This window comes from Dicentrarchus labrax, unplaced genomic scaffold, assembly GCF_905237075.1.
Source record: "Dicentrarchus labrax unplaced genomic scaffold, dlabrax2021, whole genome shotgun sequence".
NCBI classification, from domain to species: Eukaryota; Metazoa; Chordata; class Actinopteri; family Moronidae; genus Dicentrarchus; species Dicentrarchus labrax.
The window spans coordinates 13,734,122-13,756,380 of NW_026136723.1; the positions used below are offsets into that span (position 1 = coordinate 13,734,122).

The following is a 22,259-nucleotide window of genomic DNA, read 5'->3' on the forward strand; positions in this document are numbered from 1 at the left end:
TCCAAATCACAGAAATTTATTTGGATGCAAAAGCTGTATTATGCAAGGAAAAGCAACATCAGAGGATGCATATTTACAAGAAACAATGCACGTTAGTAATCACACATTGGCATGGACAGTGTCAACAGAAATTTACTGTACATTAAAATTGGATGTACTGTTGAAAAGCAAGAAAAGGGGGTGGTAAATGGGGATATGACTGTGCTTCCATAAGAGGAAGATGTTTAAGTTAGTGATGACATGTACATCATCAACCAAACTAGAACCAAAATACAGTGACACAGCTTCAATAGTGTCATTAAAACATGAAAGCACTTAAGTCACTGAGTAGTGTGTTTTGGAACATTGGACATGCTTTATTTCAGAACTTTTCACAATTTATTTAAACATCTCACATATACAAAATAGGTACAATAGACTTTGTGGTGTCATTTTTGAGAGAGAGAGAGGCCGCCTAAAAACCATTCAGAATTGGATGAAATATGTGCTGTCAGTATGAACACTCTGTGTGGGGATTGAAGAGTAAAAAAAGCCTGAACAAAAAACCAAAACAAAAAAAAAACCTTCTAGACAAAAAAAAAAAAAAAGAACAAATAGAAATTAAACAAAACAAAAAACCAGACATCAGGTTAAGGAACATTCCACCTGCTTAAAGTGGGGTAGCATCAGGGGACGAATGCAAGACTCCTCAAAGGTCAATACAAAGTAATACAGTAAGAAAGTGGTTTGCTCCACAGCTGCATATTAGCACCATAGATCTCCGCTTCAAGTAACTGAGCACCTTCCGATACAGGACAAAGCTTGAAGCATTAGAAGTCTTAACATCTCTGTTGTGGACCCAGGTTTTGTCAATAGTATTTTCTTTAGGTACAGGCATGAGGTAGTTTAAACCTTTTTTTCATGGAAATTGTGGTTTTAAACCTCCTCTTTGGAAGATATACAAAGACCACAAAGTGATGCATACTTTCAGCGTTTTTATTACACTTCTTTTTATTTTTTACAAAAGGATGACATGATGTCCCACAACAAGGTGTTTTCCCGCGTCCCTTTGGGTTGCTGTATTAATTTGCATTGCACAAACGCTCCGTTCAGTCCGTTCAGTCCTCTCAGATAGTTGCCCATCTTAAGCAAGTGGATGCGCAGAGAGAAATCAGCATTCAGTATAAAAAAACAACACAGAAAGAAGGGCAGAGATTTTGTTTTTTCGTTCTTTCTCTCTTTTTTGGTGTTAATTTATCATGAGTCTATTTATTTGAAACAGACTGGGCCAATGTCCAAACCAAACTCCTGTTCAGCTCCACCAATGTCCAAAGGTGCAATGTCGAGGATGGGCAGGCGAGATGGTTTATTTGTTCTGTACTCAATCACTGTCTTGCTCCACTCACCAGTGTGTCTCTGCAGGTGTAAGGACAGAAAAGGAGAATAGTTAGAAAAGTGGCAAAACAATACAAAAATGCATTCATTTAATCAGTTTATAAACAAGCAATGAAGACAACAACCAAAGAAAACAACTGAAGAAGCTACTCACAGTGCAGCCATCCTCCAGCACGGAGAAAGTGAAGCGGCTGTTGCCCTCGGCTCTCAGCTCCACATCGTTGGAGCCCTGGAGCACCATAGCCTTCTTCAGGTTGCCGCTCTCACCATCCATGTAGGCAACGCTGTTCTTGCAGTGGTAGGTGATGTTCTGGCTAGCCTGGTTAGACAGCAGGCGCATGAAGGCCAGCTGGGTGGCCATGCTCTGGGGGCTGAGGGTCTCATCGTTGTAGGTAAACTGCATGCAGGAAAGACGGACAGTCAATATTTAAAATATAGAAAAAATAACTTTTGTCATTTCCTGGTCTTGTGTACTGTACAGTGAAGTAAAATATGTCTTCTCTGTGTAAATGCTCACCTCAGTACCACCGTTGATGGTCTCTCCGAACCAGACGTGCTTCTTGCTCTCGGTGCTTCTGTACCAGTTCTTCTGGGCGATGCTCTCAGGGTGGGCGTAGATGCAGGTCTCGCGGGTGGAGAAGTCGCAGAAGACCTTGATGGCATCATTGATGCAGCCCTGGTTGGGGTCAATCCAGTAGAATCCTACATGGCAGGAAAAAAAGAGTCAAACTGATGGACGGAGAGTGTTTTACTCTTACTGCATATATATATAGACATCTAAACTGCACTAAATGTAGGGATGTATCTTTTCCATTTATCAGTAAAAGCTGAGCTTACCACTGGTCCATTCGGGGTGGCTGAGCCTGATGTCACGGCAGGTACGGGCAGGGTTCTTCCTGGATCCCTCAGGGGTGAGCAGGTTCTCGATCTGAGTGTTGAGGGACTTGATGGTGGCATCGACCTCGTAGTCCTTGGCTCTCAGAGCAGGCTGATCGGCTCTGTACTCATCGTATCCAGAGACATCATATCCACCACCAGCGGGGCCGGGAGGTCCGGGCAGACCAGGAGCTCCAGGTGGACCCTGATATGAGTAAGAGAGTGGATTGATACATAATTCACAGTTGCAGTTGGATCCTTTGCAGAGGATCCTAATGGAGCTGAACTGTCAACAAATTCTGTATTGGAGCAAATCAAGACAATATAGATGTGCTTACAGCAGGTCCAACGTATCCAGGGGGTCCACGGGCACCGGGAGAACCGATGGTACCATGGCTACCAGCTCTGCCATCCTTACCAGCGGGTCCGTGGGGTCCAGCAGGTCCCTGAAGAAAAGATTAGCACATGACACAGTCATTTGTCTTTTGTTTTGGAAATCCTGCATCACATAACAAAATCCAATGTCACCTGTCACCTTTAGAAATGTTACATGAGCGCTGAATGTTGTTCATCATGTTATAATGAACAATCCTTGATACTCTCTCCGCCGTGGTTTTTATATTTCTGCTAATTACTTGTTTATGTGAAAGATGGATTCAAGACATGGTGCCTCTCTGAATATAGATGGAACAAGTAAACTACTGGTGTTTTGTGGGTTATTTAGATTCCACTCACTCTGGGTCCAGCGGGTCCGTTAGGTCCAGCAGCTCCAGTGTCACCGGAGGGTCCCTGAGGGAAGGAAAAGTGCATCATTTAGTGAAACTAGTCATTAATAAGACATTCTATACATACAGTGTTTACATCATTTTCCTTTGATATCAGCACATGCAGCTGTATATTTACATATTTTGTGTCTGTTATGATAGTGTGCTGTCACTTACAGAAGGTCCAGGCATTCCCTGGAGACCAGGATGTCCACGCAGACCCTTCATGCCTCTCTCTCCCTTGTCTCCAGCACCTCCCTTCTCACCACGGGGTCCAGCAGGTCCCTTTAACACACGCAAACACACATAATGAACACAGAACCAGAACCATCATGTTGCTAGAATAGGATACAGTATAATAGGTTTATTATACTTACAGCGGCACCTCTAGCTCCAGCGGCTCCAACAGGTCCAGCGGGACCTCCTGGGCCCTAGAGACAAGGAAAGACAAGAGTAAAAGGATGAGTGGAACAAGTAGATGATGCAACTTGGAAATAATATTTGAGTGATGAAAATCTCGTAGTTAATTATTTAATGAGTTACAGTTTATACTTACAGACTCTCCACGGTTTCCAGGTCTACCAGCAGCTCCACTGGGTCCGGCAGGGCCGGGGGCACCAGCAAGTCCCATGGCACCAGGAGATCCGGGCTCACCACGGTCTCCCTAAAGAATGGTGAAAAAAGGCAGATGCAGGTCAGACCACAGTATATGTGTGTGTATTCTGCATGCAAACTTGATTTAAGGTGTATCAAAGGTCATTACCTTGAAGCCAGGAGCACCAGGACGACCAGGGGGTCCATCGTTACCGGTGTTACCCTATAGATGGAAAATAAAGTTACTTAAAAATTACATTTTATTTAAAGGTTTCTGTTATATCCAATTTTTAGGCAATTGTGTCAGGTTGTTGTGAGTCCATGTGATAGTCTTCAAATTTACATCTACTATACTGAGTAAACCAAGAAAACATACTTATATTCACAGTCAGTCAAACAACAATACTTCTAATTGTAATATTTTGATACTCTCTCCATCACCCTTAACAGGTCATTGCAGTGCTTGTAATTGGCCTGTTCAAACCTTACCTCACGTCCAGCCTCTCCCTGAGGTCCAGTCATACCAGGCAGGCCAATGTTTCCAGCGGGACCACGGGCTCCAGGGGGACCAGCAGGTCCAACTCTACCAGGCTCTCCCTGTGATAGGATGCAGAGAAAAATCCCTGGGTCAAATACAGTCAAAGGCTTCATACAGTGCATGTGATAAAATGCACGTTTGACCTTCTAGCAGGTCTTTTTGTTACCAGTGGTGCACATGTTAATTCAAACTATCCTACAAAATGGGCATGGCAACTGAAAATAGTTTGTGTGATGTTTTGAATCTTTTGAATCTCCATGTAAATTGAAATCTCAATATCTATATAATTAAATTTCCTAGTTGTGTATTCATAGTTTGAACTAATAAAATTGAACTGCCAATATACATTTGGGACTGTTCCATCATGTTGGAGAAGAAGTAAAGCCTTTATCTTCAGGCTGATAAAAATGAAGCTGAGGTGGTCACAGATGAATCCTCTGCAGGCACTAACAGTATTCATTTGTACTTACCACACCACCAACACCACCAGGTGTACCACGATCTCCTCTAGCACCAGGCAGACCAACGAATCCCAGCAGTCCAATAGGGCCACCAGTTCCAGGAGCACCAGGAGCACCCTAAACATACAGACCGCATATCGGTTCACTGAGGATATTATATTTATTTGTGCTGTTTTCAAAATTGGAGTGATACATAGACTCACAATTTTGCCTTAAAAAAGAGCTACAACTTACAGGGGGACCAGACTCTCCAGATGGTCCCTTATCTCCAGGTGGACCAGGTGGTCCAACCATACCCTGCTCTCCAGAAGGACCAGCGGGACCAGGATCACCACGGAGTCCACGAGGACCATCCTTACCAGCGGGACCAGCGGAACCAGGGGGTCCAACAATACCCTGAGAGGGCAAAAGGGAGAGAGAAGATGAGTAAAAGTATGTGTGTATTTTTTCTTTGTTTGTTTGTATTACTTTATTATCCCACAACGGGGAAATTCCCTTGTCACAGCAGCAATTACGTGAAATAAATAAATACAGATATAAAAAAAACTATGGTTAAGTGGTAAAGCTATGGGGGAGTGGGCAGTGAGGGTATGTATGTATGATAGTGATAGAAGCAGTATTTGAAACTGTGTAATCCAGTGTGTTCAGTGCGTGTGTGTGTGTTTGCTAATGATTGTAAATATAAAATCAATACTCACAGCGGGACCAGCAGCACCAACTCTGCCAGCAGCACCAGGGAAACCAGTCAGACCCTGACATCAGAAATACACACAATCCAAGGTTAAACAGTGGCCATCAAGAGTGTATGGCATTATCTGGTTGTGTGTGTAAGTGGACATTAGAGATAAGATGAGGGTATTTGCTGGCCATGAAACACAGGCGAAAGAAATAAATTAAAGAACAGAATGTTCCATTTTGATACATTGAAATTTTGACATTTCAAAAAAGATGGCTTTGTAATGAGGAGTACGGCTAACAGCTTTAAAAACCTAAAAGAGCACCAAATCTACTAGTTTGTAGCTCGAGCTGCAGGTAAAATTCATGGTAAAATAAAGGGTAACAGAAAGCTATTTCTGATTTAAATTTTTTATTTTAATTTCTATTTATTACATTCTTTATTAGCCTTTCCTTGATTTCAAAGTGCTGAAGTGAGTGAAGTGAGTGTGGCAGGTACATGTTGGTGCAACAGTGAATACATTTGTGTTAATGTATGATGCTGTGTTTTTATGGATCTTACATGCTTACAGAGGCAATAAGTGGAATCCGGAGGAATAATTTTTTATGTTTTAATACTCACAGAAGGCCCGGTATCTCCACGAGCACCAGTAGGTCCAGCAGCACCAGAAGGACCCTAGATATAAAGACAAAGTCGTCAGACACCATTCTATATTACTCATATTTCATCTGAAGGTATAGACTACAATTTTATCCCAATTGGATTTACTATAATCTGAATATAAAGCCAGTACAATCTGAAATATGTCTTATAGTACTAACAGCAGGTCCAGACTGTCCAGCGGGTCCAGCAGGGCCAGCGGGGCCAAGTTCTCCCTTTACTCCGGAAGGTCCACGCTCTCCTCTTGCTCCAGGCTGACCATCAGCGCCCTGAGGAGAAAGAGTAACAGTGCTTGGTCAATATATGGGCAATTGTGTGTTTGTGTGTGTGTGTGTGTGTGTGTGTGTGTGTGTGTGTGTGTGTGTGTGTGTGTGTGTGTGTGTGTGTGTGTGTGTGTGTTGATTTATGTAATAATGATATCCTGCTGCTTGGACAGGTTTTGTGTTGATTGTATTGCACAAGGTGATTTGCATGAATTGCTTACAGGGGGTCCAGCGAATCCGGAAGATCCAGTTGGTCCAACCTCTCCACGCTCTCCCTGTGGACAATGAGCAGTCGGTTAGAAAGACTGTTTGTATTGTACGTAGAAGATGTATGTTGTCTTAAGGTCTTCATCTGATATTTATGTCAATAGTTCATTTAAGGTGGATGTGGTAAAACGGGTGATATTTGTTATAATCAAGGAAGTCAGCCACAGCTACTTAAGACTTTATTGATCCCACACTAGGGAAATTCAACACTACTTACAGGGGTTCCACGAGGTCCAGCGGGTCCAGAAGGTCCAAAGGAACCACTCTCACCCTGGAGGAGAGAAAAGTGAGTTCTTCATTAGCTTAGCATTGTTCCAGCCATGCTTAAATTCATACACACAATAAATATTTTGTCAAAAACAACATACATTTGTAGATATACTAATAGCAGTAGAATATAGAAAAAAGTTTTGCAGTCTGATTATTAAAAATCTGTTTGGGTCAGGTAATAAACTTTAAGGCTTTATCCGTGAATGTGAATGCTACAAAATGTAATCCACTAGTTTTTCTTTACTATGCCATGTGATACAAATGTAGTATCATTATTTTTGCTTGTATTTCTGCCTCCAGTTTTCTGCATAAAGGCTGAAAAAAATTTGAATGTATAAAAGTGAAATAGTAATTTGTGCTGCAAATGCCGAAAGGACATTTCTAAATTGCATATGGCAGTGCAAAATGGTTTAGCCTTCATGGATAAAAGTCCTAGAACATTTGGGTAGTGGAGCCATTGGTGTAATATTATAAAATATCACCAGGTGGCAGTGTTGAGGTTGTACCGTCAGATACAATGCTAAAGTGGGGGTAATTGCAATTTTCCCCAACAGAGGAGTGGCATGTCCAAAGATATGGACTGTGGTTGGTCAACCGAGAGAGAATTTCTGACAGTGATTTGATTTCAACATGTCTTGATGGTTTTTTATCGTAGGTCACTGGTATAACAGTTTGTCAGCCATCTTGAATAATGTTGGAGGCAGCCATTTTTAGGTCATAAATAACAAAGCTCCATATCATTAATTAATCTGTGTTACAGTGTACATCCTAAACATGTCATTCTAATAGTTTATTTTTTTGTGGTAAATAATATCAATACATTAGCTATTTACCTTATCACCATTGGCTCCAGTGGGTCCAGGAGGTCCAGCGGGTCCAGGCATACCCTACAAAGAGAGAGGAGAGGACACTAAGACTAAGGCTCTGGTTGCTACACTCAAACTAATGGAGTGAATGGCTACAACTTTTATATCGGTTCCCTTAAAGAGAATTGAAGGGTTTAACTTACACGGGCACCGTCTCTGCCAGCATTACCATCAGGTCCTCTGTGTCCAGGCTCTCCCTATAGGACAGAGAGGGAGATAAAGATAGAAAGAATACATTCTCATTAACAACTTTGAGTTATTTTAAGGTATTAAATCCTGCTTTACTTGCAGGTGGTGAATTTTGGAACTTACCTTCTCTCCCTTGCCTCCAGGGGGACCAGCAGCTCCACGCTCACCGGGCATGCCACCAGGTCCCTGGTGTCCAGGACCACCAGCAGCTCCAGCAGCACCAGGCTCTCCCTGGAAACGGACATGGCAAACTATGGTTAATTTTTGCCTAAAACATGATCTCATATATTAGCTTGGCATTGACATATCTTACAGCATTTTTCTTTTTGCCACCATTGCATCATCATACCTTGCCACCATCAGCTCCAGGGGCACCAGCGGGTCCACGGGGTCCCATTGATCCCTGAGATCCACCAGCTCCGGCAGCACCAGGGTTACCACGCTCTCCCTGGAGATACACACAGAGGACGTCAGTGTCTTTGGCCACTCTAGTTTATATATGTTTTATTATATACATGCAAATGTAACCTGCCACAATGTGACGGTGTATGTTTGGAAACATTTTTCTGTTCAAATCTATTTGAATGGTTTTGGCATCTTAAGAATTGAAAAACTTGTGGGGCTACGAGAATATAATGGGTCTTGCTTCATTTGATGCAAATATACCCAGAAAGAAGGCATGGACAGGTGGACTCACCTTGCCACCAGCAGGTCCAGCAACTCCCTGGTCTCCTGGGATACCCTACAGAGACAAGAATGGTGGGTTAGAGATGTACTTATTCTACCATTTCTGTAGTTTGACCGTATGACATGGGAGAAACTCAGTGTGGGTTTGTGTTACTTACTCTGTCTCCGGGCTTTCCAGCCTCTCCAGCAGCTCCAGCGGGGCCAGGCAGACCCTGAAAATATCAAGCCGCATCATCAGAACCAATGGACTCAATGGGGCCGTTTATACCAGCAATACTATCTAAAAAGTATACCTGAGGCACGGGCTATTCTAGTGTTAATAAAACTAGAAACCAACAAGAAATCACAGCATCAGCCTGAAGGGCCATAAAACAATGTACTGAATCCATGAAAGCAACCCTGGAAGGTGAATCTTTCCTCAGTAAATTTGCTCTAAATTGTTTATATAGAGTCAGATGATGGATCCAAACCTGGAATCCAGGAGCTCCAGAAGGTCCCTGTTCTCCCTTCTCACCAGCACCACCCTGTAGGGGGGAAAGATAAAAGGTTCAATGTAAAAATGGCACAGTGATGGTTGAAGTAACAAAATCGGGAAAAAGGGAAACTAAAGTTAACCGACGCCAATATAAAGGCCGTTTATAAGGATACTTACAGCAGGTCCAGTAGCTCCAGTGGCTCCATTGTTGCCGTCAGGTCCAGGGGCTCCCTAAGCACAATGATGTATGAGGAAGATGATGTAACAACTGACAAATCTATGGTGTAAATGTTGATATGTTTTATCGGTCAGCTGAAGTGGAATTTTCTTTTAACTTACTCTCAGACCAGTGGGGCCAGTGGCTCCCTTGTCTCCAGGCTTGCCAGCCTCACCCTGAAGGAGGTAAAAAGTAGGTTGTGGTTATGATAAAGAAAAATAAGGATAAAATTCCAAATGCTCATTTTCCAGTCTTGGTTTGGCTACTCACAGAAGGTCCCTTGGGTCCGGGGAAGCCAATGTTTCCAGGCTGGCCTCTAGGTCCAGTTGGGCCGGGAGGTCCAGTGCGGCCATCTTGTCCAGCAGGACCCTGAAAGAGGAAACAGGAATTACAGCAGCATGTTAATTGCATTTATTTGAGCAAATATGTCCATTAGGTGCAGAATGATACCAATGAGAATGGCTGTATGCTGAAGTGAAATTTGCAAAATTCTGATTTACTCACAGAAGGTCCCTCCTTTCCTGGGGGTCCAGAGCTTCCGGGGCTTCCTGGGAGACCCTGTAGCAAAGAAACATCAGTCAGTCATTATGATGTACAGTATGCTTGTCAATAATTTGTACTATTACAGCTGACCCATCAAGGGTTTAAATGTCCACAAATGCAACAGCACTACTGCTCCAAGCTATTCTAACTCAATTAATCCAATACGGGCCCCAGTCCTATCCTCCCTTTAAGGTTTTTTGTGATTCAATAGAACTCACACAGAGATCAGATCCCTTTGCCGCTGTTCAAAAACAGAACTTAGCAAAAGACTCACCCTGAGACCAGCTGCGCCAGGCTCACCAGCACGACCAGCATCTCCAGGGGGTCCACGAGGTCCAGCTGAACCGCTAGCACCACGGGCACCGGGCATACCCTATGAAAAGGACACAAAGTGGTTGTAGGGAAATGAGGAGGATTTTATCTTGTAACTGAATGTTAACTACATTTGGGTTTAGAAGAGTGCTGTGTGTTTGGCTTCTCATCAGTGTAATTAAATATAGATTTAATTACTATTGAAATACATGTTGGTGGAGTGAGGTTTTCTCACTGAACACTTACAATTGGGCCAGTTCTTCCCTCAGCACCAGGCATACCACGGCTGCCAGGAGTGCCCTAAAGGAGACACAAGGCATTAGCAGGTGATCCTAGTAACATAACTTCTGGATCTGTTTGGGTGCAACAACAATTCCAACACTGGACTGTGGACTGGTACTCACTCTAGCTCCACGGTTGCCAGCAGGTCCAGTAGCACCGAGCTCACCAGTGGGTCCTCTCTTGCCCTCCTCACCCTGAGGTCCGGGGGATCCCTGAGGTCCAGAATTACCCTGAGGAAGGCAATCGAGAAGTTGAAGAGCAACAGTCATAAACACTGTACGTGGAGGTCTTCACATTCAGTTTGGCGAAATTTTCCGCTACAGAACAGGATCAGGATTTGAACTTACAGGCTCTCCTTTGGGACCAGAGTCTCCCTTAATACCCTGAGGACCAGGATCTCCCTAAAACAGATAAATAGATGCAATTAATAAAATATTAATCATCAAACAAACAATTATTTGTAAGTGCTTCTGTGCTTCTGTGTGAGAGTGTATGTGCTGTGCTTACATCTACATGCTTCCATATGGATGTTTGTGTGTGTTGGTTGTGTACTTACAGAAAGACCTCTCTGTCCAGCAGCACCCTGAGGGCCCTGGGGTCCAGGTCCTCCTCTTGGTCCGGGGAAGCCAGGAGCTCCAGCAACACCAGGGGTACCCTAAATACATATAAATGAAGGACAGGTGAGTGTCACTCTAGCCTAACTTGAAACATTTTCTTCATTTGATCTAATATAATCTTAATATATATGATAATAATATAATATACATTTAATGATATGGCATAGGTCTAATTGCTGTCACCTTTGTGTGACCCTAAATTAACTTTTACCTATGTATGCTATAATAGTACAACTTGAATACTTACAGCAGCTCCCTTGGCTCCATTCAGGCCATTAGCGCCAGGGTTACCCTAAAGGGAAAGAACAGGAAATTAGGGAATCTAAAGCACTATAATGTGGAATATGTGATAATATCACTAAATGTAACTAAATGACAATATAGCTGCCCTGTAAAGAATTATTTACAGAACAGTTAAGGGACAAATGCATGGATAGTAATGCTTATGCTATCAAAGACAATATTTAATCATCATCTTAATTTAGTATAAATGTGGGTATTTGTATTCAATGGTTACAGAGTTTTGGAAGACTAAATCACGACTCAAACTAAATAAAAGGCTTATTTCTGCTCATAATCTTTCCAGGACAGGTCACAAGTGACCGAAATTGACCCGAAACATCTTTGTATACTTACAGAGGGACCAACGGGGCCAACAGCGCCATTGGGACCAGGCTCTCCTCTTGATCCCTGAGCTCCAGCTGGGCCAGTAGCTCCAGCAGGTCCAATCTCTCCCTGTCAAAGACAAATGTATATGCATAATCAAATAATGACTTCAAATCAAAACTCATTAATACCTGCAGACTGATGGTATTATAATGGTCAGTTAAACAATATACTGGAGGTATGTATTTAAGTGATCAGTTAGTGGTTTAAATGTGAGTGCTTGAAATGGTCGGCCTTTTCAGCATGAAAATAAATAGTTAGAGTTACTGAAGATGCTACATGTATGAACTATTCCCATGGGGATATTAAACAAGGAAATGATTATACTGTATGTTAATAAGAATTGTGTCCTTTTTGTGACCCTAAACATGGACCTCTCTCTGAGGATATATTGTCAAAAACCGTGAAACACCACAGGAAGTAACATCACACTTACCTTGGGGCCGGGGCCACCGGGGAAACCTGGGGGACCAGCAGCACCAAGGGGACCCTGTGTAGAAGAACAGCAGACATAACATCAGGTTATGTGTAACCTAAGGTCACATTTAGGTCAAGTTTAAAAACGGAGTAACATGGCTTCAATTAAACATATATAATCAACATTTAGTGGCATAATTGCTTCTTTGTCTGTTACTGGGTATTAAACATCATTATTTACACATTAAGATACCAAATCACAAAGTACATACTAGATAGGTATCCTGAGTCTTGGGTTCAATATTCACAAAAGGGACTGATTTCACTATCACAAAAGGGTTTAAATACTCACAGCAGGGCCAGAGGGTCCAACATTGCCATCAGCACCACGAGCACCAGCGGGGCCAGCAGGGCCAGCACGGCCTCTCTCACCAGGCAGACCACGAGATCCCTAAAGGGACACACAAAGAGGACAGAAGTGATGAGAAAGGTGTCTTTACTGCAGCTCTGAGATGGCAAATGTGGACTATGAGCGGTAGAGCAGCCAATGAATGAAAGACAACAAAAGGTAAGCACGAGTTTTACAAAGGTTTACTAAAGTTTTGTGCATATATGGTGAATCTTGAACTCAATCAAAAACTTACAGCCAGTCCAGGACTTCCAGCAGCTCCGTGGGCACCGGGCTCACCCTATAGGAGAGACGAGAAGGTTAATAGATAGCTGGAGTGAGGGATTCAATGTCACGTCAGGTTAGGTCAAATGGAAACATTTAAGAAAGTGAGGACTAAAATCAACTGTATACCCATGACATCAACATTAATGCAGGACTAAGAGAGACGGGGCTCTGACAGTACATGAAATTAGGCACTCAGTAGGAACATTTGTTGATGCAGTCATGAAAATGGTGATCTTTTTACCTTGGCACCAGCGGCACCAGGCTCTCCCTTGCGTCCATCCAGACCAGTGTAACCCTGAAACACAGAAAGAAAGTGATGATTGGAGATGCTTATAATTACCTACTATTGGTAACAAGACATATGCTTGCTTGACCTCTATTGAGAATACATGTTGACAGCAAGACATCCAAAGTCTCCGTTGAGACATTAACAAAGCTTTCCTATCTTCAAAGGTGGTTTCACATAAGTTTAGCATCTGGCTATATGGCTTTATATGGATGACACCACGCAAAACCAAAAAGCCAGTTTTTTTTCCCGGTTTTGGCTGCAAGCCAGTGGGATTCTGGTGATTACCATGCAGGCAAAGTTCAGGTCAAACAGAGAATAAGATCAGCACTCACTCTGTGTCCCTTCATTCCTGGAAGTCCAGGGGTTCCGGGGAATCCACGAGCACCCTGCAATTCAAATCAAACAAGGTCATACACAAGGTCCATATTTATGTATTGTATTGTATATGTATTTATTTGTGTTTCATTCTCGTTGTTTTGGACAATAATCTCTCACCTGTGGGCCAGGGGCACCTCTGTCTCCGGGCTTGCCAGGTCTGCCGTTGTTACCCTTTGAGTCAGCAAAGATTATGTTACAATTTGACATTTATGCTGCAGGAAACACTAAAGCAACTCAAATATATTACAAGAGAACAGGGGAAAAACTTGTAAACAAAATTAGCCCTTGAAAAGTGCTTGAAGGAACACAAAATGTATACGTACGTCCTCTCCAGCTTTGCCAGCGGGTCCAGGGGGGCCACGAGCACCAACGGGGCCCTTGGGAAAGAAACCCAGAACATTTAAGATCTCAAACATGACAAATGCTTTTAAGATGATGTCATCACATGGGTAAGTCCAATAAAGAAATGATCCAGTTCTATTATCAGCAGTTATATCTTCACTTGATAATTTGAATTGTAAATATTCTAGAGGAAAATCTTACAGTCTGTCCAGGCTCTCCGGGCTCACCAGGGTGTCCGGTGTGTCCCTGAGGTCCCTGTTGAGTGATAAAAGGCATAGCAATTAGTCTTAGACAACATAACAATAGCACACTGCATTCTCAGGTTATGGGTAGTATGAATAATTGGTCATGTTTGCAGTGGCTTGTGTGAACTTACAGGGGGCCCAGAAGGTCCGGGGGGGCCTCTAGCACCCATCATACCCTGAAATGGAGAAATAAATGAATTAGTCATATCATTCATCAACACTGAGGAAATCTACGCTAGTGAACTTTGTCAAGGTGTGAGATATAAGTATCATAGATCATCATGTTCAAGAGCAAGGCCCTCACCATGGGTCCAGGGCCGGGATCAGGGGCTTTTACACCATCATACTGAGCAGCAAAGTTCTGAAAAAAAACACACATAGATAATTTTGTCATTTAGTTAATGACAAACTTCTAATAATAAATCAGGACTATTGAACAAACAGAGCATGGATCCAGTTAAGATAAATCACTGATTCAGTAGTCCAAACCTGATGTTATTGGCATGACAGAGCAGTCCGCCATGAAAAAATATTTAAGTAACAACATAAATCGGTGCTTTTGAGCACCTTTAAAATGACCATTCAAAGCAAGTAAGTATCGTCATTTTCAGGTTTGAAAACTTAACTTGAAGCTGTCACTAACAGTAGCCCAGTTGTGTATCATCCATGTGTAATCTATTGAACATGGTATCATACAGGTAAAGGGCAAAAGGTCAAAGTTCACAGACATCCTTCATAAGATTCAATTCTTTATGGCCATTTCAGCATAGTTGACTGGAATTTGGTTTGGTGAGATCAACGAAAACAGAGTTCATAATGAACTGTGAGCCTAGCGCTGCACAGAATCACAGCCAGCAACCGTGAATGAGCTGAATGTGGGTCAAATTCATCCATCAAACATTTTTGCATCATGAGAAATACTGGAAGTCAAACAACAGGTAGTTTTGAATTATGGACTACTTTTGAGATAAACAATAAGACGCCACGCAGCTTATTTTGCAAGTATAAACAATGGACTTACTCCTCCAAGTCCAGGGGGACCAGGGGGGCCAGGAGGGCCAGTGAGTCCGGGTTTGCCATCTCTTCCATTTGGGCCCTGAGGACCCTGTAAGACGCAAATGCTATAGTGAGTAAACAGTTACTGAATAAACAGCTGCTGATATTAGACAAATAAACAGAAACATTCATACACAGATAAAGCTTAACCACTGTTGTAACAAACTGTGTCATTATAAGATATGACGAGCTAATTTCAGCAACAGTGGGGGGAAAGTACTACATTAAAAAAAATTTAATTGGCAATAAAATAAAATAGTAACTATCATATTCATAAACACTGGGCCTATGGGGGATTGGGTGATGTAAATAAAGGGGTGTGGCCTACTGAGGTTAGAGGGTCAAATGACGTCAACAAACACAGTGCCACAGATACATCAAAAATATACCACACTAAATGCTTAAATTACATATCTGGTGACAGCTGTTTGATTTACACGCAGCACAGTTTCACATGAGCTTACCCTGTCACCTCGAGGTCCTTTGTCTCCTCGGGGACCCTGCAGCAGAAAAATCACTCAGTCAGACCAAAACACGGAGCAGATGTCTGCTTTAGCAACATGCCAGCTCCAAACTATTCCTCTAACAAAGCATGCCACTGCGACTAAACTAATCTAAACTACGCTAAAAGGAGATTAAAAACCATATTGGAATTATATTCAAACCATCTGGTAACCATGTTAATATCAATCAAATGTGCATGTAAACAAACTTGACCTTAGAGTGAGAGGACAAGCATGTTAAAACACATTTCAGTGATTAGACTAGTCATCATAAAGATGCCCTCTTTTCCAATCTAAACTACGCTTTTTGTGTCTGATGTGACACACTGCAGGTGCTAAATGACACATAAGAACAACATTATGTGCTCACCTTGACTCTTCCCTAAATAGAAAAGAAGATAAATAAATGTAAGATTTATTTACTCAGTCTTTTCAGGCTCATTTAACATGTAGGCTACAACCAACATAAGCGTGATGATGAGTGGCCATTGTATAGAAAAACAGCCAAGCATGCAAAATATAATGTAATCTTGTCACACGGTAAAACATGCTCATGCAGATACAAGAATTCAAATAATAACACAGCAGAGCGATATGCATGGGATATAAATGATCAATATGACCACCGAGATGTTAAAAGAAGCAACACGATGGAAGCGTACCAAACCAGACTCAACAACCTCTTAGCAGGAAGAGCATGTTAGTCCATGGAACAACTGAAGTTCTGAAATGTTACCAGAACCACAAAGTGTGTACTGCACCTTTTAAAAACACTAGAATGCAGCAAACACCATGCTGACAGGTGTTTAATTTCAGGCAATCTCAATTATGAGCAGAATCATTAAATCAAACGCTCATCAGGTTCTATTTGGTCACTGTCTTTCCTGTAGAGGGGCCTTAGCCTTATACTGACTGATAACAATTCATTCATTTTCTTTTCTTCCGTTTTATCGGCCTTTCATAACTGGTCTGAGATCAGCTTTCATAAATCCTTTCCTAAATCAAGGAGGTAAAGAAGACTCTAAACTGACCCAAAGCCAGCTGTTACGTGCAAACCTCCCTCTGCCCCTCTCTGCTGTCCTCAGAAAGGATCCTTTGTACCAGGCCCCATGGGTGCCTCAGAGATGTGGTTTTAGCTTTCACTGACACAAACTTTAGCCAATAGGACCCTCACCTATTCATGGAACAGGAAGGGAGAAAACTGCAAGAAATAACTTGGTGCGGCTGCAGAGATTCCTAAATGAACTGCTCTGCCATCATTGAGATTGTTCAAATGGTCGAGAGCAACCAAGAGGTCTCCCTTCATTGGATATTTCACAGCGTTTGGAAGGGGGAAAAAAAGGTAAGGAGAAAGGTAAAGCTATCTTTAAGAAATGTAGCTTTTATGATTTCATGCATGTGTACTAACCAAAGCTGTGGCGTTGGAGAGACGAGGAGGAGGAATAGGGAGAGGAGGAGGGTGGGGAGAGAAGAGGGGATACTCCGTTAGAACATGACAAGCTTTTTTTTTAAAACAAAACAGTCACCTGAAAAAGAAACAATATAATTTCCATCCATCTATATATTTTTTGTATTGTTTTAACCACTTTTCTGTACTATGCATTTTCTTTTGCATGAGAACAAAATCTATAAAAGTGTAAAGACTGGATGAAGGAACTACACTATGTATAAACATAACTGAATTCTTTAATGTGTGTCATTAAAATTAACAATTACCATGTTAAAGCCTAATCAAAAAGAAACTTAGAGAATATTCTGTGTAAAACTGAAAGCTGGGCTTTTTGTGTGTTCTTACAAGCTTAAGTGTCATCTGGGGCGTAAAAAGACCCTCTGAACATAAATACACTCATCGTCTGCATCTCAAAATGTTGAACAAATGCCTCTACCGTGCCTACAGCAATTAACCTTCCTGTAGTGTTTATCTGTCTCAGCCCATGTCTAAGAGTGTAGCCATGGGCCACCACTGCATGGTAAACCTGAATGAGTGTTCAATAGCATTCCATACAATAAGGATCCGACTGCTAGCAGGCCTCAACAGGTAGTTTATGCCCTTGGGACAGGAATAGTTGGCCTGCTACTGCCAACAAGATAAGCAGCTACAGCATTTGTACTGGGAAATATATGACATTGGTAATTGTTATTTGATCTCCGGTACATGTTATTATGTATGGTTATGTTATTAAAAGATGCATTTTTCTTATTTTGTCTTATAAAAGGGTGAATTTTAGCTCAATTAGGTTGTATTATTTGTAAAATTGTTTGGATTTTGATTAGCTGATGACTGGATCCTTAATTCGTGGCTGATGTTTTGTATCTCTCGTCCACACCTTGTTGCAGGTGGACGGCTGCCCTGTCTGAATATGGACCAGCTGGTCATGGCTGGTTTTGGCACAGCTGGGACCTCCCTGTGAACTCTCAACGCCTGATGTCCATTTCGGACCACAGGGTGGCGCAGTTCGAGATTCAAAGTGATGTGAGACTATTTATCTCTCTTCAACGTGCTATAATACAGAAAAAGTTGCCACGAAAGCTTCAGCTTCAATGCACATCTTGTAATATAACCTTCAAATCGTTTTGTGATCTGAATAATGATAAAGGACGCAGTAAACTGTAACTGGAAAGAAAGTTACTCTCGAGGCCGTTTGGTTTAACAAAATGTTAAACTATAATATGTTAACATTTAGTCTCACTATACTATACTATAGCTCTGATACATAGATTTGTATCTTCTAAGAGGAGAAAATCTAATAGGCGCCAAGTATATGTTTGCACCCATGGCCACCAGGGGGAGACATTGCAGCTCCTATTATAAAGCTTCATCCCTTGGACATCTGGATGGAACAATATGTACAACGCCCCACTTTTCATCTCATGTCTGAAAGAAAATTCACATTTAACTTATTTTAGTAACTCCACATGCATTAAAAGTTTTGAAAAAGACGCTAGGGCGACTATTTTAGAGGTCTCTTTCAAAGCGAGAAAACTTTTTTTTTTTCAGGAGTGCAACTTCTCCTACTCGGAAACTAATCAAATCATTATAATTTGTATCCTTGGAAAAAAAAAGAAAAGTGAAGAATCCTCTGCATGAGCTCAATCCGTTGAGATTTATTCAGCAGTGCTTTGAGCTGTCTTCAGGTTGACCTTGATGTAAGTCCCAAACAAAAGCCAAAGCGCAAGATCCTCAAGCAGTGGGACCCGAAAAAAATATCCATCACAGAAAAAAAGAGCAGATATTCAAACTTACATTGGCATGATGCTAGGTATGAAGTTACTGCAAGCAGCAACAGAATCCGGGTATCCACAAAGCTGAGCATGTCTAAATAGACATGCAGACTCCTTGTGCTGCTGAGCCCTTGTTTTTAAACCACCTTCAGGCAGGCATACAGTTGTGGTGACACGAGTAACTCCAAACTTAGCACAAACCTGCTGCCGTGATGCTAGAATAATAAAGTTCTAACAGGCCTATTTATACGGCAGGAGGGTCCCTGGTCTGCGTGTCAAAAGTCAGCCCACCGGCCAATGGGAGAAGAGAAACCCAATCTGACTCCCATCCCTCTCCAGCTCACACTCAGTCATGTGGTGCTGCATCTCCCAGCCTCCTCTCCACCAGAAACCGTTTGGCAAAGCTTTGGCGATGATGACGAGTGCAACGTTTTAATTAGATCCATTCTTTTTGAGGACGTGGACAGCGTCGAGGTTTAAAAGGCAGAAGAAGGCCTACTCTCTTTTCTTTTTTTCCTCTCTTTTACGGGTTGCAGTGAATCCGGAGTGTCAGTGCTGAGATACGGGTGCCGGGCATTCAGCCTTGCGCGCAGTTTAGATTTGTGCGTAAAATGTGGTCGTTTCGGGGGGCATTAATTGGCACCGAGTGTTTCCAATTTCTTTGGACTTTATGGGGGAAAAGTAACTTTTTAGAGAGAGTGTAGAGTTATCTACTGTATCGTTGTTGAACGATTGGAATGTGACTGCAATTGACTTTTAGTGTGTCGTTTTTACGCACGGATCTTTTATTTTTTTGTAGGAAAAACTTCTCACATCTCAGCCGTATTCTTCTCTTGTTTTGGAATCATTCTAGTGACAACTTTGCTACTTTATGTAGTATATGGCTACCACCAACATTCCTCATGCAGTCAAGCAGCTTTTGGGTCATTTTATTTTTCCATACAAGTGCAGTCCACATGCACCAAGCATTTCTTAATCAAGTGTCTGTGTATTAAAATAAAACCATGTGTCTGCTCTTACAACTCCAACTTTCTGTAACAGTCTAAACTCTTTAGACTCTCTTTATTAAAATAAAATTTACTGAAGTCTTTACTCAGCAAAATCAGTGGAATGTAGTGATTCACATACACTTCAGCTTTAGACTGACAAAAGACAGGTGTGAAGGGGAGATCTAGTTTCAACCTCTCTCTTTCTCTCTCTTTCTCTCCCTGAGCAACTCTCACCTGCCCACATGACCAGACATGTCATCTACTCTACTACCACTCCAACAAAACTCAGCATGCCCCCCATACTACCTTATATTACACACCCACTGTTCATTCCAGTGAGTAAAGCAAAGTTAAAATATACTCCTATACATAAGTTTAGACATATGCTGTGATGCACTCAGTGTTTCACGGTTTTTACATGCTTAACAGAAAGCATCTATTGAAAAATAGAACAAATGTATGATTTTCATGAAGTAAAGCTCATTGTTGGCAAGAGGAATGATTACAGCCGTATCCTTATGGACACCTGACCATTGTTTCAAGATGGACTGTGTGAACCTATCCTGTGAATTGGAGAAGGTTGATAGTTATCATGGAATAAATGAATAAAATCAGTTTGTGATTTGGTGAAGTTCAACCAGTGGTGTAAATAACATCCCCTATCTAATTCTGCACCTCATGAGGGATAATTGTTGCACTCTTTATCCAGAAAGGAAAACACTAAACACATATACACACCTTATTACCTTTTCCACATTTAAATTCTAACCATGGATTTGCCCCCATAAACACTAGATGTGTAAAAGAGTTGAAAAGAAAAGGATCTCCACTTTGATCCTCCTCTGCGAGCATGGACACTCATGGGATTTTATCTGTGATGCAGATCATGACAAAAAGCTGGTTTCTGAAGGACCTTACCATCTAGTATGTATTCTGAAGCTCTATTCTGCAACATAGTACAAGTACGTGTACTAATAAAATCAAGTACATGTACTAGTACTATCTAATTTACTCTAAAAAAGTATAGAGACAACATAAGAGGTTACATCCTTGTTCTATTGATCTCAAATAACTACACAGCTCTTCTTTCCCTCCTGCCCATGGACAATCCTGTTCCCTTTTCCTCCCCCTCTGTGCCAGAAAAAAAGAGTAATTGTTGGACACTCCTGACAACTTCACCTCAACTCTTCTGAGTCAAACCAGAAAGATAGAAAGACAGAGGAAAAAAAAGAAAGAGGAGGGGCGAGTGAGATGAAATGTGTTTTAAAGATGGCACAGCTCCCACTCACTGCAGAGTTACATTCTCATGTTTGTTGAAGAGCTGAAGCCTTGAAGTAGCTGGAGAGACCAGACAGGCGGCGTAGGAAATCAAAGATGGCTGCAAAGCTCCACATCATCAGACTTTTTTCTCTTGATTCAACCACATTCCACATGAAACAGTCAATTATGTTTAATCCAAGTAAATAGTTGGTCCTTGTGGACATTCAAAAACATGATTTTAAAATACATTTATGAAAAGACTACAAAGAATATGAATTCAATTCTAAAAGTAAAAGGACATGAGCTACTACTCACTAAAACTGTTTGTTTTTTTTAAAAATAACACCAATTTCACTTGAGTTTAAAATAAAGCCTCTGCTGCTATTTATTTCATAATATATTTCACAGTAACTATTTGGAAATCTTTTATTTGGCTTTTGAGTAGACCAACTCTCTTTTACTGAAGAAGGGGGTCATGTGGGTCAAGAAGTTTATCACTGGAAGGAGACAGCTAGTTTGGGTTAACTCCAGACGCAGATTTGTGATGAAAGGTTAGCAGTGAATGTTGTTGCAGTGTGGATGCTGATGGAGTCAAGCACAAATTCTTAAACCACTCAGACATATTACACTGAACTCCCTAGAAACAGTTACAAATGGATGTGGCAGCAGTGCCAGATAAAATCACAATTCCACCTTTGGTCAAAGTCAAACATAGTGAGCAGAGAAATCCTTGCCTTTAAAGTTATTTGTCCATGATTTTATACAAGAAATAAACAGTTTTCACAGACAAACAGTAAAGCAAAAGACAACAATGTGAATTATAGCCGGATTATATTTATTCATCCTTTGACCTGTACACTTCCTTTTTAAATCCTTCAGCCATTTTGAATCTAACATCTTGCTCCTCTACTTCGCTGTGTCCCATAGCACTGCCAGCTGGGCCTGCAGACAGATTCCTCCAGATGTGCTGCGTTCCGATTGGCTGTCTACGTTGTTTCCTCACTGGCCTCAGTCACTGAGTCTCATATTTCCATCCTAATGCAGAAGAAAGCGCTAAGGATTATGGGTGGAGTGGATCTTCTCATGTCAGGCGTGGCTATCCACCTGTCAGCCAGCTGGTAAGAAAAAGAGCACACAAGCAGCGAGATTAGGAAGAAAGATTTGATCAACTGCTGAATGCTTAGATGGAAATTTATAACTGTTGATAGCAGAGTACCAGAGTAAGTCTGATGCTATCATGTCATATTGTGGCAATGAATCACAGATCTTAGATGGTAACACTTCA

The 22,259-nt window shown here is 41.7% G+C and overlaps 1 protein-coding gene and 2 long non-coding RNA genes across 7 annotated transcripts in view; 2 read left to right on the forward strand and 1 right to left on the reverse strand.

Moving 5' to 3' along the window:
- On the reverse strand, positions 1-18,954 carry col1a2 (collagen, type I, alpha 2). 5 transcript variants are annotated; one of them, XM_051389516.1, is made up of 50 exons: positions 18,748-18,954; positions 17,896-17,897; positions 15,465-15,500; positions 14,966-15,049; positions 14,249-14,305; positions 14,076-14,120; positions 13,901-13,954; positions 13,681-13,734; positions 13,475-13,528; positions 13,312-13,365; positions 12,932-12,985; positions 12,659-12,703; positions 12,367-12,465; positions 12,034-12,087; positions 11,568-11,666; positions 11,179-11,223; positions 10,871-10,969; positions 10,662-10,715; positions 10,437-10,544; positions 10,279-10,332; positions 9,995-10,093; positions 9,682-9,735; positions 9,448-9,546; positions 9,300-9,353; positions 9,138-9,191; positions 8,956-9,009; positions 8,644-8,697; positions 8,496-8,540; positions 8,148-8,246; positions 7,922-8,029; positions 7,753-7,806; positions 7,577-7,630; positions 6,691-6,744; positions 6,428-6,481; positions 6,105-6,212; positions 5,905-5,958; positions 5,306-5,359; positions 4,842-5,003; positions 4,617-4,724; positions 4,098-4,205; positions 3,778-3,831; positions 3,571-3,678; positions 3,392-3,445; positions 3,192-3,299; positions 2,986-3,039; positions 2,589-2,696; positions 2,212-2,455; positions 1,892-2,076; positions 1,529-1,771; positions 1-1,395 (listed from the first exon to the last, which is right to left on the reverse strand). In XM_051389516.1, the coding sequence occupies exons 1-50, from the start codon at positions 18,815-18,817 to the stop codon at positions 1,249-1,251; spliced, it is 4,056 nt and encodes a 1,351-aa protein (XP_051245476.1). In that variant the 5' UTR covers positions 18,818-18,954; the 3' UTR covers positions 1-1,248. The 5 variants fall into 5 exon arrangements, with proteins under 5 accessions (XP_051245476.1, XP_051245472.1, XP_051245473.1 ...); XM_051389512.1 differs by lacking the exons at positions 9,448-9,546; positions 17,896-17,897; positions 18,748-18,954 and having other exon boundaries at positions 15,465-15,632; XM_051389513.1 differs by lacking the exons at positions 7,922-8,029; positions 17,896-17,897; positions 18,748-18,954 and having other exon boundaries at positions 15,465-15,632.
- Positions 3,613-4,131, forward strand: LOC127357366 (uncharacterized). Its single transcript, XR_007882240.1, has 2 exons — positions 3,613-3,708; positions 4,059-4,131. It is a non-coding gene; the product is annotated as an uncharacterized LOC127357366 (long non-coding RNA).
- The window catches only part of LOC127357365 (uncharacterized), a 14,051-nt gene continuing 8,490 nt past the window's right edge, over positions 16,699-22,259 (forward strand). Inside the window, exons 1-3 of the long non-coding RNA XR_007882239.1 lie at positions 16,699-16,845; positions 17,841-17,976; positions 21,902-22,092. This is a non-coding gene — a long non-coding RNA (uncharacterized LOC127357365). The remainder of the gene's footprint in view (positions 16,846-17,840; positions 17,977-21,901; positions 22,093-22,259) is intronic.